Source organism: Aphelocoma coerulescens, chromosome 3 (assembly GCF_041296385.1).
Source record: "Aphelocoma coerulescens isolate FSJ_1873_10779 chromosome 3, UR_Acoe_1.0, whole genome shotgun sequence".
Lineage (NCBI taxonomy): Eukaryota > Metazoa > Chordata > Aves > Passeriformes > Corvidae > Aphelocoma > Aphelocoma coerulescens.
In genome coordinates, this window is record NC_091016.1 from 65,967,386 (window position 1) to 65,987,819 (window position 20,434).

General features: G+C 38.0%; 1 protein-coding gene across 3 annotated transcripts in view; it reads left to right on the plus strand.

Moving 5' to 3' along the window:
* The window catches only part of SYNE1 (spectrin repeat containing nuclear envelope protein 1), a 285,161-nt gene that overhangs the window by 242,121 nt on the left and 22,606 nt on the right, over nt 1-20,434 (plus strand). For 2 of the 3 annotated variants that reach the window (XM_069010651.1, XM_069010650.1), the window contains 8 exons: nt 250-444; nt 2,255-2,380; nt 3,122-3,277; nt 5,315-5,473; nt 5,946-6,112; nt 13,070-13,232; nt 16,903-17,090; nt 18,771-18,921. In XM_069010651.1, coding sequence (XP_068866752.1) covers nt 250-444; nt 2,255-2,380; nt 3,122-3,277; nt 5,315-5,473; nt 5,946-6,112; nt 13,070-13,232; nt 16,903-17,090; nt 18,771-18,921 — 1,305 coding nt within the window. Of the gene's footprint in view, nt 1-249; nt 445-2,254; nt 2,381-3,121; nt 3,278-5,314; nt 5,474-5,945; nt 6,113-8,587; nt 8,913-13,069; nt 13,233-16,902; nt 17,091-18,770; nt 18,922-20,434 lie in introns of those variants that run through there. The other variant, XM_069010652.1, reaches the window with a different exon arrangement.

A 20,434-nucleotide genomic window follows, 5' to 3' on the forward strand; every position in this document is an offset into this window, starting at 1 on the left:
TAAGAGCAATTGAGACATTGACATTAGTGGGGAGAAAGAAGTCTTTGATGTCTTTATCTCCTTTGAGAAATTTTATAAATGTCTGCTGCAGTAAATGATTGTGAAAATGTTAAGGTAAAGCATTTGGGCCATAGTTCATGCTTAAGACAGGATATGCAACCAATTAAAGTGTGGGCTTGAGAGTGAATTACTGAATTGCTAATTGTAATTAAAAAGACAAAGCTGACAGAAAACTATTAATATTTTCAGCTTAAAGAGAAAGTTCTCTTAAGGCAGCAAGGGAGTTACATCCTCACAGTGGAAGCTGGGAAACAACTGCTGCTCTCTGCTGACAGTGGAGCTGAGGCAGTCCTGCAGGCAGAGCTTACTGAAATCCAGGAGCGCTGGAAGATAGTTAGCACTCAGCTGGAGCAACAAAAGAAACAGCTTGCTTTGTTGCTAAAAGTAAGTGTGCAATTTCTTCTGTACTTCTTCAGCAAGTTTGTGCTTTCTCACTGTGATCCCTGGTGAAGGAAAGCATTCTCAACGGACAAACACAAATACAGGAACTGCACATGCAGTACATGAATTAACAATTTCCCTTCACCACCTCTGAAACTGGGAGTGGTAACACTTCACAACAGGCTTGCCCATCAGTTTATATATTTTAACTTATATTTCCAGAATACTGCCAATAAAATATATTCATACCACTCCTATTTTCAAAATAGAGCAAAAATTTCTTTTATTTTGTACAATTTTGTTCAATTTTTATGCATATTTGAATTGGGTTTGAGTGGCAAAGTGTTTCTAGGGGGAAGCTGCAGGGATAACTTCTGTGAGAAGCTGCCAGAAGCTTCTCCTGTGTCTGAGGGAGCCAGTGCTAGCTGGCTCCATGATGGACCCACTGTTGACCAAGGCTGAGCCCAACTGTGATGGTGGGATAACAGAATTAAGAAGATGAAAAAAAAAAAAAAAATTACTGTGCAGGAGCAATTGCATCCAGAGAGAGGAGTGAGACAGTGTGACTGCAGCAACTTTGCGGACACCAAGGTCAGTGAAGGAGGGGGAGGAGGTGGTCCAGCATCCAGAACAGAGATTATCATGCAGCTCATGGTAGAGACACAGAGCTCTACAGTGGAGCAGTTATCCACCCATAGCCCATGGAGATCCATAGGGAATCAGAGATTCATCTGCAGCCCGTGGGAGGACCAGAGCGAGTGGATACCCAAAGGAAGCTGTGACCCCATGGAAAGCCCACACTAGAGCAGTTTTGTTGGCAGAACCTCTGACCCCGTGCCAGACCCTTGTTGGAGCAGTCTGTTCCTGGGGGTCTGGAAGGAATCCATGGAAGGGAGTCTCTCTAGAGCAGTTTGTGAAGAACTGCAGCCTGTAGAAAGTACTCATGAAGAAATTCATGAAGGATTCTTTCATATGGGAGGGACCTCATGCTGGAGCAGGGGAAGAGTGTTACGAACATGCCAGACTATTGTCATGCAAAGTCATATAGTTTGATATGGGTAGTTCTTCATCAAGATGATCATGAAATACTGGCATAGATTGGGAGAAGAGGAAGGAGAGAAGTACAAAGGCAGTGGTAGAAGGAGAATATCTTGAAACAGAAGACTTAGTTTCAATACAATGCAAGTTTCAGTGCAAGTTCTGTATTTTCTGGTATCGTACAACTGCCATTCTTTTTGGGTTGACTGGCTTATCATTATTATGATCCTTCTATCTTAATATAAGTCTTTAACAAGCAGGTGAGACAGGTAAAACCATACTGTCACTTGACATGGTTTGATTGCATTGGACACATTAAAAAATTTTGGAAAGTATACAAGCACTAAAGCAGGGTGTAGCTGCTAGAATCCTGATTTAAAGAAGATACTACACAAACTTCAGTCTGCCCTAAATTTTCAGTTTCCCCACCCACTTTTTTTCCCAGCAATTAATGCACCTGAATGAAGCTCTTGTCAAAGAATAGTAGTGCAGACATTCAAGAAAGGAAGTGGAAAAATTAATTTTGTCAGGGAGAGACTTTCCTGAAAGGATGGAGTTGGGTCTAGACAGTGTTTTAATAACAGAAGACCTTGTGTATTTCTACTAACAGAGACTTACACACAAAAAATTCAACACAGTTCTACACAGGACTCAAGATCTGAGACTTGGAGTATTATTTAGAGGGAGATTTCAGGGCATGTTATTTCTAGGCAAATCAACTGATGTAAGTATAAGACAGATCAGAACTGAAGTCTAATAAACATTCTGCTTTCAGGACTGGGAAAAATGTGAAAAGGGCATAGGAGACTCCCTGGAGAAGCTACGATCATTCAAAAAAAAGCTTTCTCAGCCATTGCCAGATCACCATGACGAGTTGCATGCAGAACAGATTCATTGCAAGGTAAAGCTCTTCTTCTCTGTTGATTGTCATCGCTTCTTTGCCTGCCTTTGTGCAGTAACCTCTTCTGTTGTTAATTGGCTTCATATTACTGACTATGCAAACCAGGCAAGAAACTATCCATGTAACATATGGACACCATAATTCCAGAGTGATCTCACCATAATGCAAATCCTCCAGAGTAAATGTAGATCTGATGGAAGTGGTACCAGAACAGGGTCTGAAGAATACTGTAGAAGGGCTGTGTATTTGGGTGTTTTTATTACAGAAATTCTAACCTCAAATTTAAACTCATGGTATCTAAACTTCCTGTTTAGTGCTTTTTATTTGAGCTGAAGTGACCACGGGGGATTTAAAACAACACTTTTAGGCTATATTATTTGCATTTTAGAAGTGGATTACAACTTGAAAATATTAGCAATACAGAGAAGTCCAAACTAGTACTTGAACTTCCCGGATACCTTTGAACTTTGGCGAGTTGAGTAGTATCTTAGTTTGCAACTTCTTGTTATCATGTATCATTCTGTACTGGGGAGATAATACCATCATAAGTCTGAAAATATTGGTACATTTGGAGTTGATGTTTTCTTTTTCTTTGAAATGGGGCTGAAACAGTCTGCTTGACATGGTGGGTCTGCTCAGATATTAATTAAATCAGTGGGTAACACCGCTTGTCTGTTTCATCAACATACTCAAATTATTATTTGTTAGCAAACTGGTCCTTTTTCCTTGTGTTCTTTTAAGGAGTTAGAGAATGCTGTTGAAGGATGGACAGATGACCTTGCACACCTCTCCCTGCTGAAGGAGACCCTGTCTGTATATATCAGCGCAGATGATATCTCAATCCTCAGTGAGCGAATAGAACTCCTGCACAGGCAGTGGGAGGAGCTGTGCCACCAGGCAAGTACAGCACTGAGCAGTGTTGGGAGCAGTATGCAGGCTACAAAAGTGTTGGGAGAAAAACTTAATCCAAGTGGCAGCTTTTATAAAAGATCCATGTAGACATCCCTAAATTCAAAAGTGAATTCTTTCTGAGTCAGGAGAAACATTCACTGAAATACTCCTTTAGTTACTGCTAGTGTTTCTAGATCTCTTGAACTTTATAATGGCTGTGAGGTCCACTGAAATACTCCTTTAGTTACTGCTAGTGTTTCTAGATCTCTTGAACTTTATAATGGCTGTGAGGTCATATTTAAACAGCCTTGAAAAATCAACAAAAAAAATCACACTGTGAGCTGTGGGACTTGGCATGGCTGGCTGGGAAAAAAAACACAGAAATAATACAGTTACACTTTGCTTTGGTGGAAGATCTGTGCTTAGAAAGGATGTCCCCTCCCCACTCAACATTGCTTGATTGTACCTTCAGTTCTACTGATAGCTTCGCCTTCTTCAGACCTTGGTGTCTGCATTTCTTTTAGTCTGAGGGTAACTTGCTTGCCTCCAAAATGAGCTGAGTAGTATTGTTTAATTTTTTCAGGCACATCACACTAATATTAGTGTGCTTCTGACCTCTGATATGCACTCCAGGCAGTGGAGTCTTCCTTACCCAGCTTTTCAGATTATCATGATGTCATTTCTGTAGTTCAGTAGAGATTGCAGTCCAGATATGATGGGGCTAACTTGAAATAGTTACCTCTTGTAAACTATTTGTGAAGGTTTCAAAAACACCCCTAAAGTAGGAAAAATGCTTCACAGTTACCAGCACAGATCAAGTTATGAGTTAGTTGCATTTGAATGAACCAATGTAGATACATCTAAATTATGATACAGTGCTGCATGTATGTTTATGGTAGAAGAAGGAGCCAAGTAAGGAAGTTTTATCTTAGTTTTGAGCATGCTGAGTGTTTCAGGATGTAACCTAGTGCAAGCCTTTGTTCAACTGCTGCTTATTTCCGGAAAGCTGTCATCAAGTTCAGAACCGCAAGCAGGAAATGCAAGATCACATGTATGCCCCTGTTGAACCTAACACAGTAGTTAAAAAGCATGTCACTTTCATTTGTGAAAGATCTTCACCTTTTCAGCTGAAATTGTGATATAAAGTCAGAAATAACCCAGATCACAGTGGAGAGGAAGTAAGTAGTTGTACCAGTGTCTGAAACTGCAGAGATGACTTTGCTGCTCAGTCTGTGCTCTATTTTCATTTCAGTGTCCATCTTGGTATGTTACTGTTTGCATTCTGAGACGGTACCACAGTTACAGCTGTTTCTTAAACACATCAGTGTTTTCCTTCCTTCTGTGTTAACTGCAGCATTTGCTTGTTTGATGTGTCATGCCTAATCTTTCCTGTCAAGGCACACCTCAGTGTTTCGGAATCTCTCGAGGTGTCGTACCTATCCACAGGAGACAGTTGTCTTATGAAATGAGTATATTGGTATTCAAGTAAAAAATTAGTTTTGCAAACTACAGTAGTGTGTCTTGGATTTAGGTTTGTATTCATGTGCTTGTGCACAAATTACACAGACTTTTGGACTTTGGCCTGTACTATGTCTGCATCTTTTTTTTTTTTTTAATGCTTTGGTGAAGAATTTTTAATTTTCTTTCTAATTCAATCTCTTAGACTAAAAATAAACTAATATATTTTATAAAATGTTGTAAGTGAGCAAGAATTGTAAGAAAATACTGGTTTTATCTTCTAATGAAAATTTCGGGTTAGAGACATTATGAAACCAGATATTGACAGACTGCTGAGCTTAACGCTTGGGTGCCTCTCTCTGTGCATAGGATGTAGCTGACAGGAAATCTGAGATCAGTGCTTACCCCTGAACTTACATTCACACAAATTTTTGCTGTACAACTCCAGTTTGTTTTAATGGCAAGTAAGTGGTTGCAACACTTTTTCAAGGCTAGAGGAACTCACATTGAGGCACAAAATGTTTTAAGCATGTTTTAAATATATTTACTGTTTCGGTTTCATTTACTCTTTGCAAATGGTTTAAGGTCTCCTTGCGTCGACAACAAGTTAGTGAGAGACTGAATGAGTGGGCTGTCTTCAGTGAGAAGAACAAGGAGCTCTGTGAATGGCTGACGCAAATGGAAAGCAAGGTGTCTCAAAATGGTGACATCCTCATAGAAGAAATGATTGAGAAACTTAAAAAGGTATAGTGTACACTTACATACTCTTACTTAACTGTTTACTTGTTTGTGAATGGGCTGAAATTAAGGTTTTTCCTTACCCTGATGTGTTTTGGTGTTTATGTTCTCTTGTTACGTTGCCTTTTCCTGTCTTTCTTGAGACAGGGCCTCCCAGAATGCCAGAAAATTAAGTGAATGCAAAGTCAGAGGCGTCTGAGTGCTTTATTAAGTGTCCAATCAGAATTGCCTGTAATGAGTTAAACTATAGCAGACATATTTATAGAAAGCATTGTGTTTTGGTTTGTGTTGGGTGGTTTTTTTCATTCTTCTGTTAGTTGTTTTTGTTATCCATCAAATACGTGAGGTGGTCACTCCACTGTACCAATCAACTGGAAAAACAACATTCACTTATATTTTTGCACCATTTCTTTAGAAGTGCAGAGTAGAGTATATTTAGAATAAGTACCTTGTCTTTTGATTGCTCTTTACTGTCTAGGATTATCAAGAGGAAATTGCTATAGCCCAGAAAAACAAAATCCAGCTTCAGCAAATGGGAGAGAGACTTGCTAAAGCCAGCCATGAGAGTAAGGCGTCAGAGATTGAGTACAAACTTGGCAAGATCAATGACAGGTGGCAGCATCTTCTAGATCTTATTGCAGCCAGGTAAGACAGTTGTTTTGTTTCTAAGTTTTAAGTGGGACAAATTAATATGCTGGATGTCATGCATTTAAAATCCTTTATTGTCTGCCTTTTCATCATACATTCTGAAATAAATTCATTCTTAAACATCAACACATTTCTGTGAAATTCACTTTCCTGTTTTACTTTATAGTACAGGACAACATTTCTTCAAGAAGAGTCATTTAAAAGCTTCATTATGATAATATGGTGATGGTGGAAGATTAACAGTTGGACTTAATCTTAAAGCTCCTTTCCAAACTTAACAGTTCAATGTTTCTACAATATAGGATCAGTTGCAATCAGGTTTAGTGAGCCTTCCTCTAGAAGCATCTTACTCTACATAGTGCTTAAAACTGGATGCAAATGTAGTTTTTCTAGAAATTTCTTGACAGAGGAATCAAAACAGTGCCATTGTAGTTTCGGATTTCAAGAAGAGCTGGTCCAAAAGTAAGTCTTAGGTTTCCTCCCAGATCATTTTTTTCACAGATGGAGAAAAGTAACTGCAGGTAGATGTATGCACACTGGGCTTAAAGACTCTTTTTATTCAAGCTCAAAAGTATAACAGCAATTTTCAGAACTTAATACAGGATTGTTGTTTAATATGTAAAGAAAATTATTTATTTGTTTCAACACTTCCGTTGAGCTGTGCTACAGCCTCTCTTTCATTACCAGCAATAATTTTCTCACAATTTTGCACTTCGTGAATTGCATAAATAGCTCATATACTTTATAATTCACATTTCTTTGATGTAAGAACATATGCATTAGTAATACTTTAGTCCTGTTAGCAGCAAAAGGGTTTGTTTAGTTTCATCGTCTTTTTTTGTGTGTTCTTTTTTCAGATGATTTTACTGCATTCTTGCTCTGAAATCTGTTAGCATGGAAGCAGTAAATTTTTCGTAAACAGAAGCATTCCAGTGGCTCCAGCTCCTTTAATAGTAGTTCATTTTAAAGTAATGAGCACCATATATTTCTTACAGAACAATTAAGTCAGGAAGTGTTGCATTACCATCAAGGAGCCTGCTTGGTTGCAGAGGATGCGATACATGACCAGTTGTTGAACTTAAAGTATATTTGATATATTTTTATGTTATTCTTTTCAAATGCTTACTCAGGGAAATGTTCAGGTAATACCTTCAGGAAGTTTCTATCAAAAGAGGATTGCATTCAGAAATTGCAAAACACATCTTTAAATTATCTATATTGTCTATTCAGTATTACAGATTAGTCCCCAGTATAGGAGAGGTGAATGTTTAGGATTTTGTATCATTCATGGGTTGGGAGACATAAGATGCAATGTTATACACTTAAGCCCTCTCATTCTGTTATCATGAAGTGTCAAGTCCTAGTTCTAAACTAATGTATGCAAAATATTATTTACTTTTATTTCCCGATCATTTCAACTTACCCTTCTCAACTGGCATGCTCAACATTATTGTATGCAATTAAACATATAAATCTTTACATTTCAGTGCTCACTGAAGTGAAAAATACTCTGCAAATTAGCTGACGTTTGGAAATAAATTGTGGAAAGGTGTGATGCTAGGCTATGAAAAGCTAGTTCAGCTGTATCTTAGGCTGGAAATCAATAAAACCCAAGTTGTTAATTAATAAATGTATGTACAAAATGCTTGTATTGATGTCTAATTGCAAATGGACAAAAGGGTTGGCATCCCCCAAGATAATTTTTAGAAGGCCCCAGAGGCCCTTTAGAATATGTTCTTATATATTGACATATGTTCCTGTTAAGATATTTTGGAATGTCGAATGTATCATATAACATGGTTTTGGCTTCATTCATCTAGTAAAGGCAGATTAGTTGTCCTCGTATTGAGAAAAAAGTACATCTTTTCACATTCTGGATGCCTGACAGTATTAATAAAATATTAGAGCCTGCAGACTTTTCTGCAATGCTACAGTAATCCCTTGCCTGGAACATTTTTCTCAGTGTTTTGTTTCCTAGAGCTGTGAACTAACAGCAAGTGCTGTGTGAAAATGCTCCAGTAATATATTATGGTAATACATGTCCAGTCTGAATCTTTACCTGTTGATTTTTATACTGTGTGGTGAAACTTCTCCAGTCACCTGTAAAAGCATCTTGCTTTCTTGCTTGCTTGCATTCTTGCATTCTTTCTTTCTTTCTGTCTTTCTTTCTTTGTCACATTCTGTTCCCTTGCCCATTCCTTTTAATTGCCCCTCCATTCAGAGGAGGTCTGTAACTACAGAAGTGACAGCTGCAGAAAGGTGGTTGTGTCTCTGCATCAGAGACTTCTGTTTGTTCCCTTCTAGAACATTTAATCCTTTCAGATTAATTTTTCTGATATGTCAGCCTCCTGAAAAAAAGTTGCCATTGTTTACAGCTGGGAGACAGTGCTATTGCTGCAACTGCTCAAGCTTTGCAAAGAAGGCTTTGTGTGTGTTTTCATCCTTTCCCTTACCACTCACAGTCCACATTCCTGGAGATCAAATCTGGCACATGTTGATGAATGCAGGTTTTATTTAGAAACATGACCACTTGTCACCATCCAGTGTCATGTTATCAAGCAACGGCTGGTAACATTTGTTTGCTGTGAAACATTTTCTGTACAGTACTCCCCAGCAAAGTGTGTCCCCTTGCCTCCCCCTGCCAAAAGAACAGTGTTTGCAGGCTTTGGGAGTGGAAGTTCTTCTTTTTAATACTGGAAAATTTCATGGTTGTGGTGGAAGACTTGCATGCTGTGAGGATGGCGGAGGACAGCAGTGTGGATTCAGACCTCCCAGACTGTAACTGTGATATCACAAGGCAGGCAGCTATTTTTGTTTGCTTTTGATTGATACTATTCTTTCTGAAGTTTTGGCTTGCTGGAAAACTAACTGAAATATTGATATGTAGAAATCAGTACTGTAGCTAGAAATTACTGTTTTCTGCTCAGTTTAAAAACAGTTGACAGTGATAACAGCATACTTTGTTTTACAGCTAGTACCTTTGGATCCTGGAATAATTTTTTGATAGTGATGGCAACTTAGAACTAGTAAAATCTCTTAGCTGTCTGAGAGAAACTGTGGACTGATTTTACTGCTGTTTTTAAATACGAGAGCATGTACACAGATGAGAATAAACAGACTGTATCTGTCTACTTGGTGTTTGTGTCATCAAAGGGGTATGACTGCAAGCAAAAGGCAGAGAAGGAAAGAAGCTGTAAAGAAAGTACTTCAGACTTAACTTCCCAAAGCCTGTCTGTCTGTTCATATTAACAACTGTTTTGTAACTGCATGTAATACTTCAACTCAGCCTACATCATCTTGGATTTTTAATTCAGCTTCTCTTTTTCCCTTTTCACATTATCTTCTAGAAATTTAGCTGTTGTTGAGAATTCTAGAAATGCAGTCTTTGAAAGAGCAAACTGGTTGGAGTAGTAACTACAACTGGCTTTACTGGTGTCCTACTGCACAGCACTACTGTGCTTTGGAAAATAAATTCGTTTTTACTCAGAAAAAGATTATTTTTAAACTGATCTTTTCAAAGCTGATTTTAATAGTGCAACATTTTTCACTATTTCAAAGAGTGTTTCTTAAAACTTTGTCTTCTATTCCAAGTAGGTATTTTTTTTAAGAAACACCTTTTCTGCTTTCTGCTATCTATTGTACAGACTTAGCCAGCATGTTCTTACTGAGTTTTTTCATGCTGCTTTTAAAGTTTAATATTAGTAAGCAGCTGTCTAAATGACTAATGCAGTATCTATGACTTCTATATGATGCATTTGTATGTACTTACAGGATTGTTCCTGTTTAGATTTAAGTGGAATCTAAGGCTTTCCACTTTAGGACTAGTTGAATTAAATGTATCTGTGCTTAATTTTAGCTCCAAGTTGTTCTCCCACTGGCTTTGCCTGATGTAGAATAATAGACATTATTAATAGACAATCTAAAGTTACTGCTTTCTTGGGGAAATTGAGGCACATTAATTGGAACATGGAAGTATCATAAGCCCATTCAAACTGTTAGACAATTTTTCATCAGTCAACCATAAAAACAATTGAATTCTGCAGTATTTTCCTTTCTGAGAGTCTTAGGTATTTTTAAAATGTAACAAGACTGGGGAGTGTGTTTTATGAAAAAAAAAACCTTTAAGCCAACTGTGTAATGGTTCCAACCCATTGATTTCAGTGCAGAATTTTCTTTATCAAGGAGAGAAGTTATATCAAGTCTTTCCCAGGAACACATGCAGTTACTGTGCTGCCTAGTGCTGCAACAGAAGCATGAAATGATTATTGGAATAATTAAAATTTTAAACATAGTCTTGCAAGTGCAATCTCAAAACGTCTTGGCTAGGGATCCCACATGCTTGATCTAGAATTTGACCTTTGTCTCTTAAGCAGAGATTTTAGAGCACAGGCAACTTTGCTTGCTGAAATTCAGAAGGAAAGCTCTCAGACATGATGGATTGCATTATTATTTGATCACAGATATGTTTTCAGAGTAGCTGGAGACACAACACTATATTGCAGTTCAGTCAAAATAAAAGTAATCCCAGCAGACTCCAGTAAGCACTTGTTTATTTGTTTCTATTTGTACCATGGGCAAGGAACCTGTTGTGTTAAACTCAGTACAACAAAAAAGAGCAGTGTTAGAGGTAGATGTAGTGGGGGGACAGAAAGGAAGTTGTAGGGTTTGGGTTTGGTATGTCATGCTGTTTTTCTTTCTCTCTCTGGAGCATCTTAGATCATGTGACTGAAAATAGGGGTAGTTGGCCTGGGCTATTTTTTATGCTCTGGCAGGGATGTATTCCTGTGAAGTTTGCCTGAGGCAGAGGACACTTTCTAAGTGATGGACCCTTTATAGTTGTTGCAGGCAAAATGTAAATGAAAATCCAGCACAGAGATTAGAGTAGTACACAATTGCAAACAAAAAAATCCTGGTCCACAGTTTGGTCTTGCAGATGATCAAGTGACACTGCTTCTCCACAGGGCTGACATGACTCATTGTTCCCATTCCCACTCCAGCAGGCCTGCAAAAGATCAGTAGCATCAAGCCTTGAAAATACAAGCAGAAAATGGGCAGGATTGCACTCCTTTTAAATAATGTTTGAGATTGAGAAGCTGTATGTGCCTTCCAGAAGGGTGATAACCAGCCTTCTTGGTCACACTATGAGCAAGTTTCAGTTGGTTCAAGCCCACAAAATGCTGTATGTCGAACCATAGGTGACAAGGAGATGGTGCCCTCAGACAGAGGGTGTTCTCCTGCTGTCTCCCCAAGCCTAAATACATAGCTGTGTTTTGACATAGCCTCATGATGGGGACTGAGGCTGTCTTTCAGCATAATTGTGTTGACTTCAGTCCCATTGTAGACAGATTTTCAGATTGCCCATATTTTTTTCCAGGTACCAGGTGGGTTTTTTTTTCAGATCACAACCCTATAGCTGTTGGTCGTGAGACTCTGGCAAGGAAGCTGTATTTGAACTGTTCTTAAGGGGTTTTAGCAATAAAAAACCACAGTTTAACCATCTGTGAGCTAACAAGAGGGCTATAAAGAGATGAAAATCTCTTTTTTTTTAAGATGACATTAATATTTCTGTGATTCTCCTAATGGTCAGCTGCAACTACTGCTTTCAGTATGGAAACACTTGATAAATTTGCTGGTTAGTATTGTGGAAAAAAATGTGAATTGCTTATTTTGAATTATAGGATGGTCAGATGGCATTTTGTTTCTTTAACAAATCTGGCAATCTTGTATTTTTCAGCCCAATTTAGTCAGTCTATTCCCAACCACACACATCTTTTAAACCTTTCTGATATTGAAACACTTAAGTAGAAGAGCAATAGGAGCATAAAAGGGAACATTACTCAAGATTAGTTTTGATACCACACAAACAGGGAAAAAGAGCTTAGAAAAAAATTCAGAATCCACTAATAATGTATGCTATGAAACATGGGGATAGGAAAGAGAGAATTACTGAAGGACAATTTTGCAGTTCAAACAGATTGAAGGAAAAATTATTGAGATAGGATGAAAGTTTAGTTGAATTTATTCACTCCCTAAGCTTAATACTCTCTTGATTAAAAAAACTGAAAAACCACAAACAAACAAATGGAAATCTGTAGTTTTTCCTGGTAATTGATCTTCCAGGGTCAGGATTCCAAGGAAAATACTAGTTAGGAATCACTGTGCAGTTCCATTCCAATTTAATCTGTTTAAACCTGAAATAGTCCAATAACACCAACTTAAAGCAGCCCTTGGGATTCAAGAATTCTGCCCAAGTTCTTAGCTGGGCTTCTTGCTCTGGAACTTATTTATTCAAGGACAAGTCTTCACCCTGGAACAGGTTGCCCAGAGAGGTTGCGCAGATGGTGCCCCATGCCTAGGAATGTTCAAGGTTTAGGCTGGATAGGGCTCTAAACAACCTGATCTAGCTGAAGATGTCCCTGCTCATTGCAGAGCAGGTGGACTGGATGACTTTTAAAGATCCCTTCCAGCCCAAACCTTTTGTGATACATACTTCAGTGTTTTCATGGGTGTGAAAAAGGCCTGTTCACTTACGCACTCTCTCACCAGTACATGGGTAAGTTATTTGTACTCTAAGAACAGTTGTCATCTATTAGTCAAATACACAACTAAATTGCTTAGATTGTTTTGGGGGTTTGATGTGTGTGAGCTCTTTAAAAAAAAAAAAAAAAAAAAAAAAAACAGAAAACTTTTCTTAACAAATATTAAAGTCAACTGATTAAGGTACAGAAGCTTTGGAAATGTTGTGTGGCATTAGTAAGCACCCAGTGTTTCTCAACCAGCAGCTATGAGTGCAGACTCCATGCACATGTAATATACTTCTGTTACATAATAAAGGAAGACTTTACACCAGAACTTGCCATCTAAGTGTAGTTTCTCTGGAAACTTCCTGCAACACATACCATGAAAAATTTTCTTCAGGGTGTACTTAATACTGCCATTTCTTTTTCTTTACAGGGTAAAGAAGTTGAAGGAAACCCTTGTTGCAGTGCAGCAGCTGGATAAAAACATGAGTAGCCTGAGATCTTGGCTTGCCCACATTGAGTCAGAGCTGTCCAAACCTATCGTCTATGAAACTTGTGACTCTGAGGAGATACAAAGGAAGCTAAATGAACAGCAGGTAAAATACAACACGCTTATCAGGTGAACAGTGACATGGGGAGAGCCAACTTAGTGTGTCCTTGGGCTGCCCATACCCAGTTCAGCTGAGAGGGCATAAGGCAAAATGCTTAAATATCAAGGCAAGTGGTACTTACTGTGTCACTTATAGAGCCTTCTGCTGGCCTTGACATCGAATCCTCCAGGAGCTGGTTGACATTTCCAAGAAAGGTAAGGCATCAAGAGATGTAACCTGAACGAGTTATTGCAATTGTTTTCCTTTTGGGCTTGTGGTTTTTGTTTGTTTGAATTGTCTGTTCCCAGAGGCAAAACTGACACCTATTAGACCTTGCAAATTTTGCAAATGCTTGAAAATTACTATTTTTAGCAACCTTTCTAACTCAGTTTTATTTTGCAGCTTGTTTGAGAGTCACTTTGCACGCAAAGATGCATGAGCTATAGACGTGAAGTTAAAATTGGGTGGTTTATACTACACAAAGCCTTTATACAGTGCTAGATTAAAATATGTAGAAAAATGTGAAGTCAGCTAGTTTTTGGCATTGAAACTAATGTTACTTCTAAGATGATATACTGTACTTTTTCCTTCCTGTTCCACTTCACTGCCCAGTGCAGTTTTGCCTAGAAGCATGTTGCTGGAGAGAACTGTTGTCCTTTGTGTTCCTGTTGGTTATTTATTGGCAAAAATACCTTTCTGGTGCCCACTGAGTTAGATGAGTTAGATGCTCTCCTGGGTCCTTTCTCCAGAGGAGAAAGAAATGTGTAAGAGGAAAGATGGGATATTTTGTGGATAATTTATGAAGAGTAAAAATGGGCATTTTGCTCCTTAAAGCTGAGTGTGGAACTGAGCCAAGAACTCCTTCAGAGATTTTGCCAGCTCCTCAACTGATTTGTTAGATTTCTTTTCAGAATTACTTATTAATATTCTATATGGAATTTACATAGGGATAATAATTTATAACACAGAAACATCACTAAGGAGGGGTGTTTCTGAGACAATAAAGTGTTGGGAAGGGCTAAACATTTTTTTGCTACTTTGCTATCAGCAAAGTAGATAGTTGAGATTATTTACTAGAATCCCTATGCAGACATCCCGTAGTTTTGTACAACCACTTCTTACGGGATTTATCTTGGGCACAGAGACTGGTATATCTCTGCCTTTCTCTGTTTCCTCGTGGTGGCAGCATGCAGTGGTGTTTTGCAGAAGTGAGAGTGGTTTAATTTGAACTCTGAAGGGGAGAAATAGAGGTGAATCTTACCATGGGAGGATGACATATTTGGAAACATGGTGATGATTTGACATGATAGCAATACAAGACATGGTTATAATAATATTAATTTTAAAAACCTACCCACTTTCAGTGCATGGCAACCAGGATTTTTATTAGTTGGAGGCTATATCTCTATCCACAACACTGCAGAAGGCTACCTTCTCAAGTATTTTGTTCCCTGTCTCTTCTGTTAGTGACTCTCTGTTCTTTTCCATGTTTGATATTCCACTGAGGTCATGTTATCTTTCCAGTTGTTCATATGCAAAATTAGATTAAAAATATTATGTTGTGAAAGAGGAGGGACAAATTCCATTTATGAAACTCCATTATCTACTTCTCAGCATCTACTTCAGCCACGCATCAGCTTTCCAGATTGCTGGTCTCTAGTGAAATAAAAATACAGTTGAATCTGGATATCCCTGGGAAGGTAGGGTAACTTCAATGCAGTATTTTCCTAGGGTAATAAACTCCATTTAAAGGATTACTTGTTTGTTTATTTTCTCAATCTGCTACCAGTTGAAATGTGAAAAAATGATATTTGCTTGTGGCCAAATAATGTAAAAAAAAAAGGTTGTATCTGGGTGACAGCAGTGCATAAAAGTGATGCTCCTTTGTCAACTAACGCAAAGGCTTACTGTTGTCTAATAAACATAGAAAATTTTAAAATCGGGGAAATGAATATTAATCTATGGAGAAAATATAATCTAGACATTGCTTGTGGAAATGTTCTGTAGGTGAATAAAAAAGTTTAATTCTTAGGAATGCTCAGAACTCACAGTTCTCACTACTGATTTACTCCAAAACATTAGAAAGGAGACTGAGGTTACTTGACCTCAAGTCTCATAGCTGTCTGGAATGTGTGTTTCATAAAGTATTGCATCTGATTATAGTGTCTGCCCTCCTATAATATTTCAGGGCAGATAGAAAGAAAAATATGCACTTTGAAATCACAATGAAAGTATTTTTCAGGCAAGTGAAGTGAAAAGACTGTTCCTGAGGAAGAAAAGATTGTGATTTTCCACTCAATGTTCTCAAGTAGATGTTTACAAAATAACATTCTAGATGAGAAGATGAAACAGTGAAACCCCAGTTATTACAAACAACCAAAACAAATGGTTGATGTAGGTCAACCTTGCTCTATTTCAAATTTCCTGTTTTTTAATTTGACATTTATATCTCTTTCCTGCTGAAAGACATTTTCAGATCATGTAAGCTGTAAGAAAAGTTCCTCTAGTTAGACCTTAAATGTGTATAGACACAGTATGTTGACACTGCATTTCCCTTTGCATGTCATAGTTTACTTCAATAGCAAAATTATAGAGCAGTTTTTTATCTCTACTCATCCTCAAGCTGCCACATTCTCCTTAGTAAACCGCCACACCTCTAATTGTCCTATTGGCTCCTTTCTTCATCTGAGTCAGAACTGAACCTAGTATTCTAGAGGCAATATAGAACTTTTTGATGTAGTTACATTAGTATTTCTTTGTCACTGTTGGAATTGGGTTGTCTTGGCTTTGTTATTGTCCATACTGATTTTTCCATGTAATACTCTGATGATTTATTACAAATGTAGACAAAAGTCAAGCAGAGTTTCTTTTCATTGCACTAATCCAACAGCAACAGCCATTTACTTTTGTGGTTTGTCTTAACTTGAATCTGGAGATAAAAACTGAAGGTGAAATATTACTTACAGATGAAGCATTATCATCAGTGTAGAACAAGCCATTGGAACCAAGAAACCAACAGAAAAAATAATACTGATGACATATAATAAGTGCTTAAACAGTGTGAGTGCATTTTCTTTAGGTGTCTGAAATTTTCCTTTTCCATTTCCAATGAAAATGCTATAGAGCTGGAAACTTGAAGGAAGAAAAATCTCCTACACATGCACTGTTCAATGTGCTGCCACCAGTCTCTCTGTCAGACATGCCAGCTTAGCAGCTGTCTCTCCTGGGGAGCAGTGTGTTCGTGAAGGGTCCCTCCGCCAAACCCTTGCAGTACATAAGAACATATTTCCTTGTTGCACTTCTCTTACTAACTTCTGCTTTACATTCTCTCTGATAATGGGAAAGGGCTGAGAGTAATTCTACTGTTTATTAGTGATGTTGATTAAATGTGTGTGAAAGATGCTCAGCTGAGCATGCAGAGCTCTGGCAGTTTGATCCAGGTAATGGTTTGGTGTTCATAGTCCCTGGGAGAGCTGTGCATGCTGCCAGGTTCTCCTGGCCTCATTGATAACATTGCATCACCACCTGTGCAGGTGCACTCTCTTAATTTGTATTTACTAGATGTTTTTCTTCTGTTTGCAAGCTTTTTTCTTTTTTTAAGTAAGTGGAAGATACATACATTTGCATGGATGCATGTTTTGCAATTTCTCTTAAAAACTAATTTCTTCACCTGCAGGAACTTCAGAGGGACATAGAGAAGCACAGCACTGGTGTGGCATCTGTTCTCAATCTGTGTGAAGTACTGCTTCATGACTGTGATGCTTGTGCCACAGAAGCTGAGTGTGACTCTATCCAGCAGGCTACACGCAATCTGGACAGAAGGTGGAGGAATATTTGTGCAATGTCAATGGAAAGGCGGCTTAAGTAAGTCTAAAATGCCTACAGATTAGTATTTCCTTCCACAGGCAGAAATACAGGATGGGGTGTATATTATATGGTTGTAGTACTGAATAAAAGAGTGTAAGGGTCAGAAAAAGATCATATGCTGAGTAGAAGCCATTAGCTGCTATGCTTCTATGAAAAAAAAAGACATTTTGGGTTGCACATGCCTTTATACAAAGTACAGATAACAATCATCAAATTTCATTCACAAGTCCTTTGATAAATGTTTTATTTCCCATGCTTCATAGAAATGATGAGATGGAAACGGGAAAGTTTAGATGATTGCAGTGACTCCAAGAGATGTAGAAATCATGACCTAAAAGGGAGGCTGTAATGCTTAAATTCACACAAGAACTACTGAGATTGATGGGAAACTAGTTATTGAATGGGTGGAAGGTTATTCCAGGTATTAGGATTTACATGTACCCAGTGTTCCTCAGCACTTTCACTTATATCTGATTTTGTTTAGTTGGAAGAATTTTGGGAATGAGCACTCATATGGAAATGCTTCACCTGTCCACCTTAGCTGTGCTGAGCAAGTGAGGGCCAAAGCACCCAAGATTCTTGGGTGTAGTCTGGGTAACTGCACATGCTTAGACCATCTGTAGGCTGCATGCCCATCATATCCAGAAGATTCACTGTTTTCTATTCCCACATAAGATAGTTTGGTGATTTCAACAGCGATAATTATGTAGGCTAGATTAGGGCAATGCTATGTACTCTGTGCCAACTAGTAATAAGTAATAATGTTTACAGGTTTAAAATCTTGTATTTATGAAGGTATTTTCTTTAACTTTTTTGGTTATGAAACTTATTTCTGTCATGCTTGTACAGTCATAGAAACAACTCTAGGAAGAACTTGACATTTCAAAATGCTGAATTGAACTTTCTATGGTCTTTCATTTTGTGGGATATTCTTAATGTATTTAGTAAAGTTTTTTGTTTATTTTATGGAAAACATTTATTGCTGTTAGGTTTTGCTGCTCTGTATCATAGATTTGTATCTTTAAGTAATTTTATGCTATTGCATGGAAATTCTTGAATTGTATATATCTGTAAGTACAGTTCTGTGTTATAAGTTCTACTTACAGCTACATTTATAAGTTCTATCTTCGACATAGTCTGTCTTGAGCATACATGGGCTTTCATACCTTTGTGTCCAACAAATGAATTCAGAACTATTTTAAGTTAATGTGGAACTATGCATGGAACTCTATTTTGCTATCTGAGAATGTACACATTATGCTTTAGTAGATTTGTACTTGTAAGTTAACTGAGATATCAGTATTTAGGATCTTTATTGTACTAGAAACAGTTATTTGTATTAAAGAGCAACTTTAGTGATGTCACTGGCACTGCATTTCAGAAGTTATTTAGTGTGTGGCTAGCTTTTTAGAGCTCCTATTACAAACTTAAAACTTTTTTTTATACTGATTCCAAAATTAGATGCATTAAAAAAAAGTCTTCATCTTATTCTAGCTCAGTCTGGAATGAGCCAGCCTTCCCTGTGGTCTGTTTATCAGTCTGGCTGGCTGAGTTAGATTATTAGTCAGTTACTGTCTGGTGCAGTGCTAGTTTGCTGTTGCAGATGACTGGTTAAAGTTCTATAGGTCAACTGGCCATGAGTCCAAGCATTCTCTAATTTTCCATTATCTGTTGCAGAATTGAAGAGACCTGGAGACTATGGCAAAAATTTTTGGATGACTACTCTAGATTTGAAGAGTGGCTAAAAGTCTCTGAGAGGACAGCTGCTTTCCCAAGCTCCTCTGGTGTGCTTTACACTGTTGCTAAGGAAGAACTGAAGAAATTTGAGGTGATTTATAGTGGTTGAAATTCAATACCTACTGATAATGTTGCAGCAGCCAGCTAGTGTTCTTCCTTCCCATAACCAAGTTGCTCAGCAGAGATGCTGTACTAATAAAATGGAGTTGATGATTTTGTAGCTGTCTTCAGTGGCAGGTTCCTAAGACAGAAAGACAGTGGAAGGTGGCTGCTGGAAATGCTAATAAATCAATCCACTCTCCCTCCACTGTTTGTTCAGCAAAGCTAGATTCCTCACCTTTTTTATTTTTGCATCTTTTTAATATGTCCAGTCAGTAGGTGTTCCAGAGCCTTCCTAAATCTCCCTTCACCAAGTGCCTCTTCAAATGCGTGCTGCATGTTTTAGCTTTGGCTTTGATTTTATCGCTCCTCTTCTTTCCATAACTCTCTGAAACCAGCCCTCTTAGCTCTATCAAATTATGCAGAATATCCCCCCTTCAGATCCTTATACCTGAAATTCATATTCATGCAAATTTTGTTGTATGTCCACATGGTGTCCTCTGTGACTTAAAAAAGTTAAGCATGCTTCAAAACTGACAAGCTGTCCCTTTGGTCAGTGCTTAGTAGCTTGTTACATGATTCCATTGTGTTTACTGAGATGCGAGGATTTGTCCCATAGTTCCAAGGGATTGTAAAGCTGTGTGTAAGGCACACACGCACATCGTCTGGTGAGTCACGGGGGAAAATCTTTTGCTTGGACTAATATTTGCAAAGAGTATGTCAAGATGAGAGAGAAGAAAGAACAAATTATTTAGGCAATTCAGTAAACAGTCTGACACTGTAAAGCATTTGCTGTGAAGAAGAAATGCAAATTTTAAACAATATCTAAGACCAGTTAATAGATTTTGGTTTAAAAGTTAAATCAAAAGCCTAAACTGTGAAGCGCTGAGTTCTGTAATTGACATTCACATTTATGAATGTACTGGCTGGGTTTTGATTTTAAACAGACTTCATTATGCCAGACTTCATTATGGCCAGGTAGATTGCCATACTATAAAAACATTTGCTTCCTGGACACAGGCACTCTGCTTCAGACCTCTTTCCCATTGTCCCTTTATTCAGTGATCAGGATTTAAATCTCTTCTTTAGTAAGTCTATGTATGAGAAGCAGTACCAAAAGTATATTGACTCTTTGATTTTTACAGCTGAATTGACTTTGTCCAAAGTCTGTTTCATTGAACCTCAGCTGTTTTGGTGACCTTTCCTCTGCAGCAGACTTGTGGATTTTTTACTGCCTGTAGAGTGTCAGCCGGAACAAGATGCAATGCGAACAGTGTAGCCTCTCCAAAAGCCTGCTTTCCCTATAGTTTGGTTCTTTCTCCTTTTTCTTTCTTTTTTTTTCTCTTTCTTTTTTTTTTTTATTTTTGTCCTGAACACCTAATTTCTCTGCCCACCAAATAGCAGGAATGCAAGTAACAAAATAGTGGTACTCAAATTCAGTGGAATTCAGCAGCTTTACTGTGAATTCATTATTAAGTTGGCCACCTACAAATACTGGCAGAAGC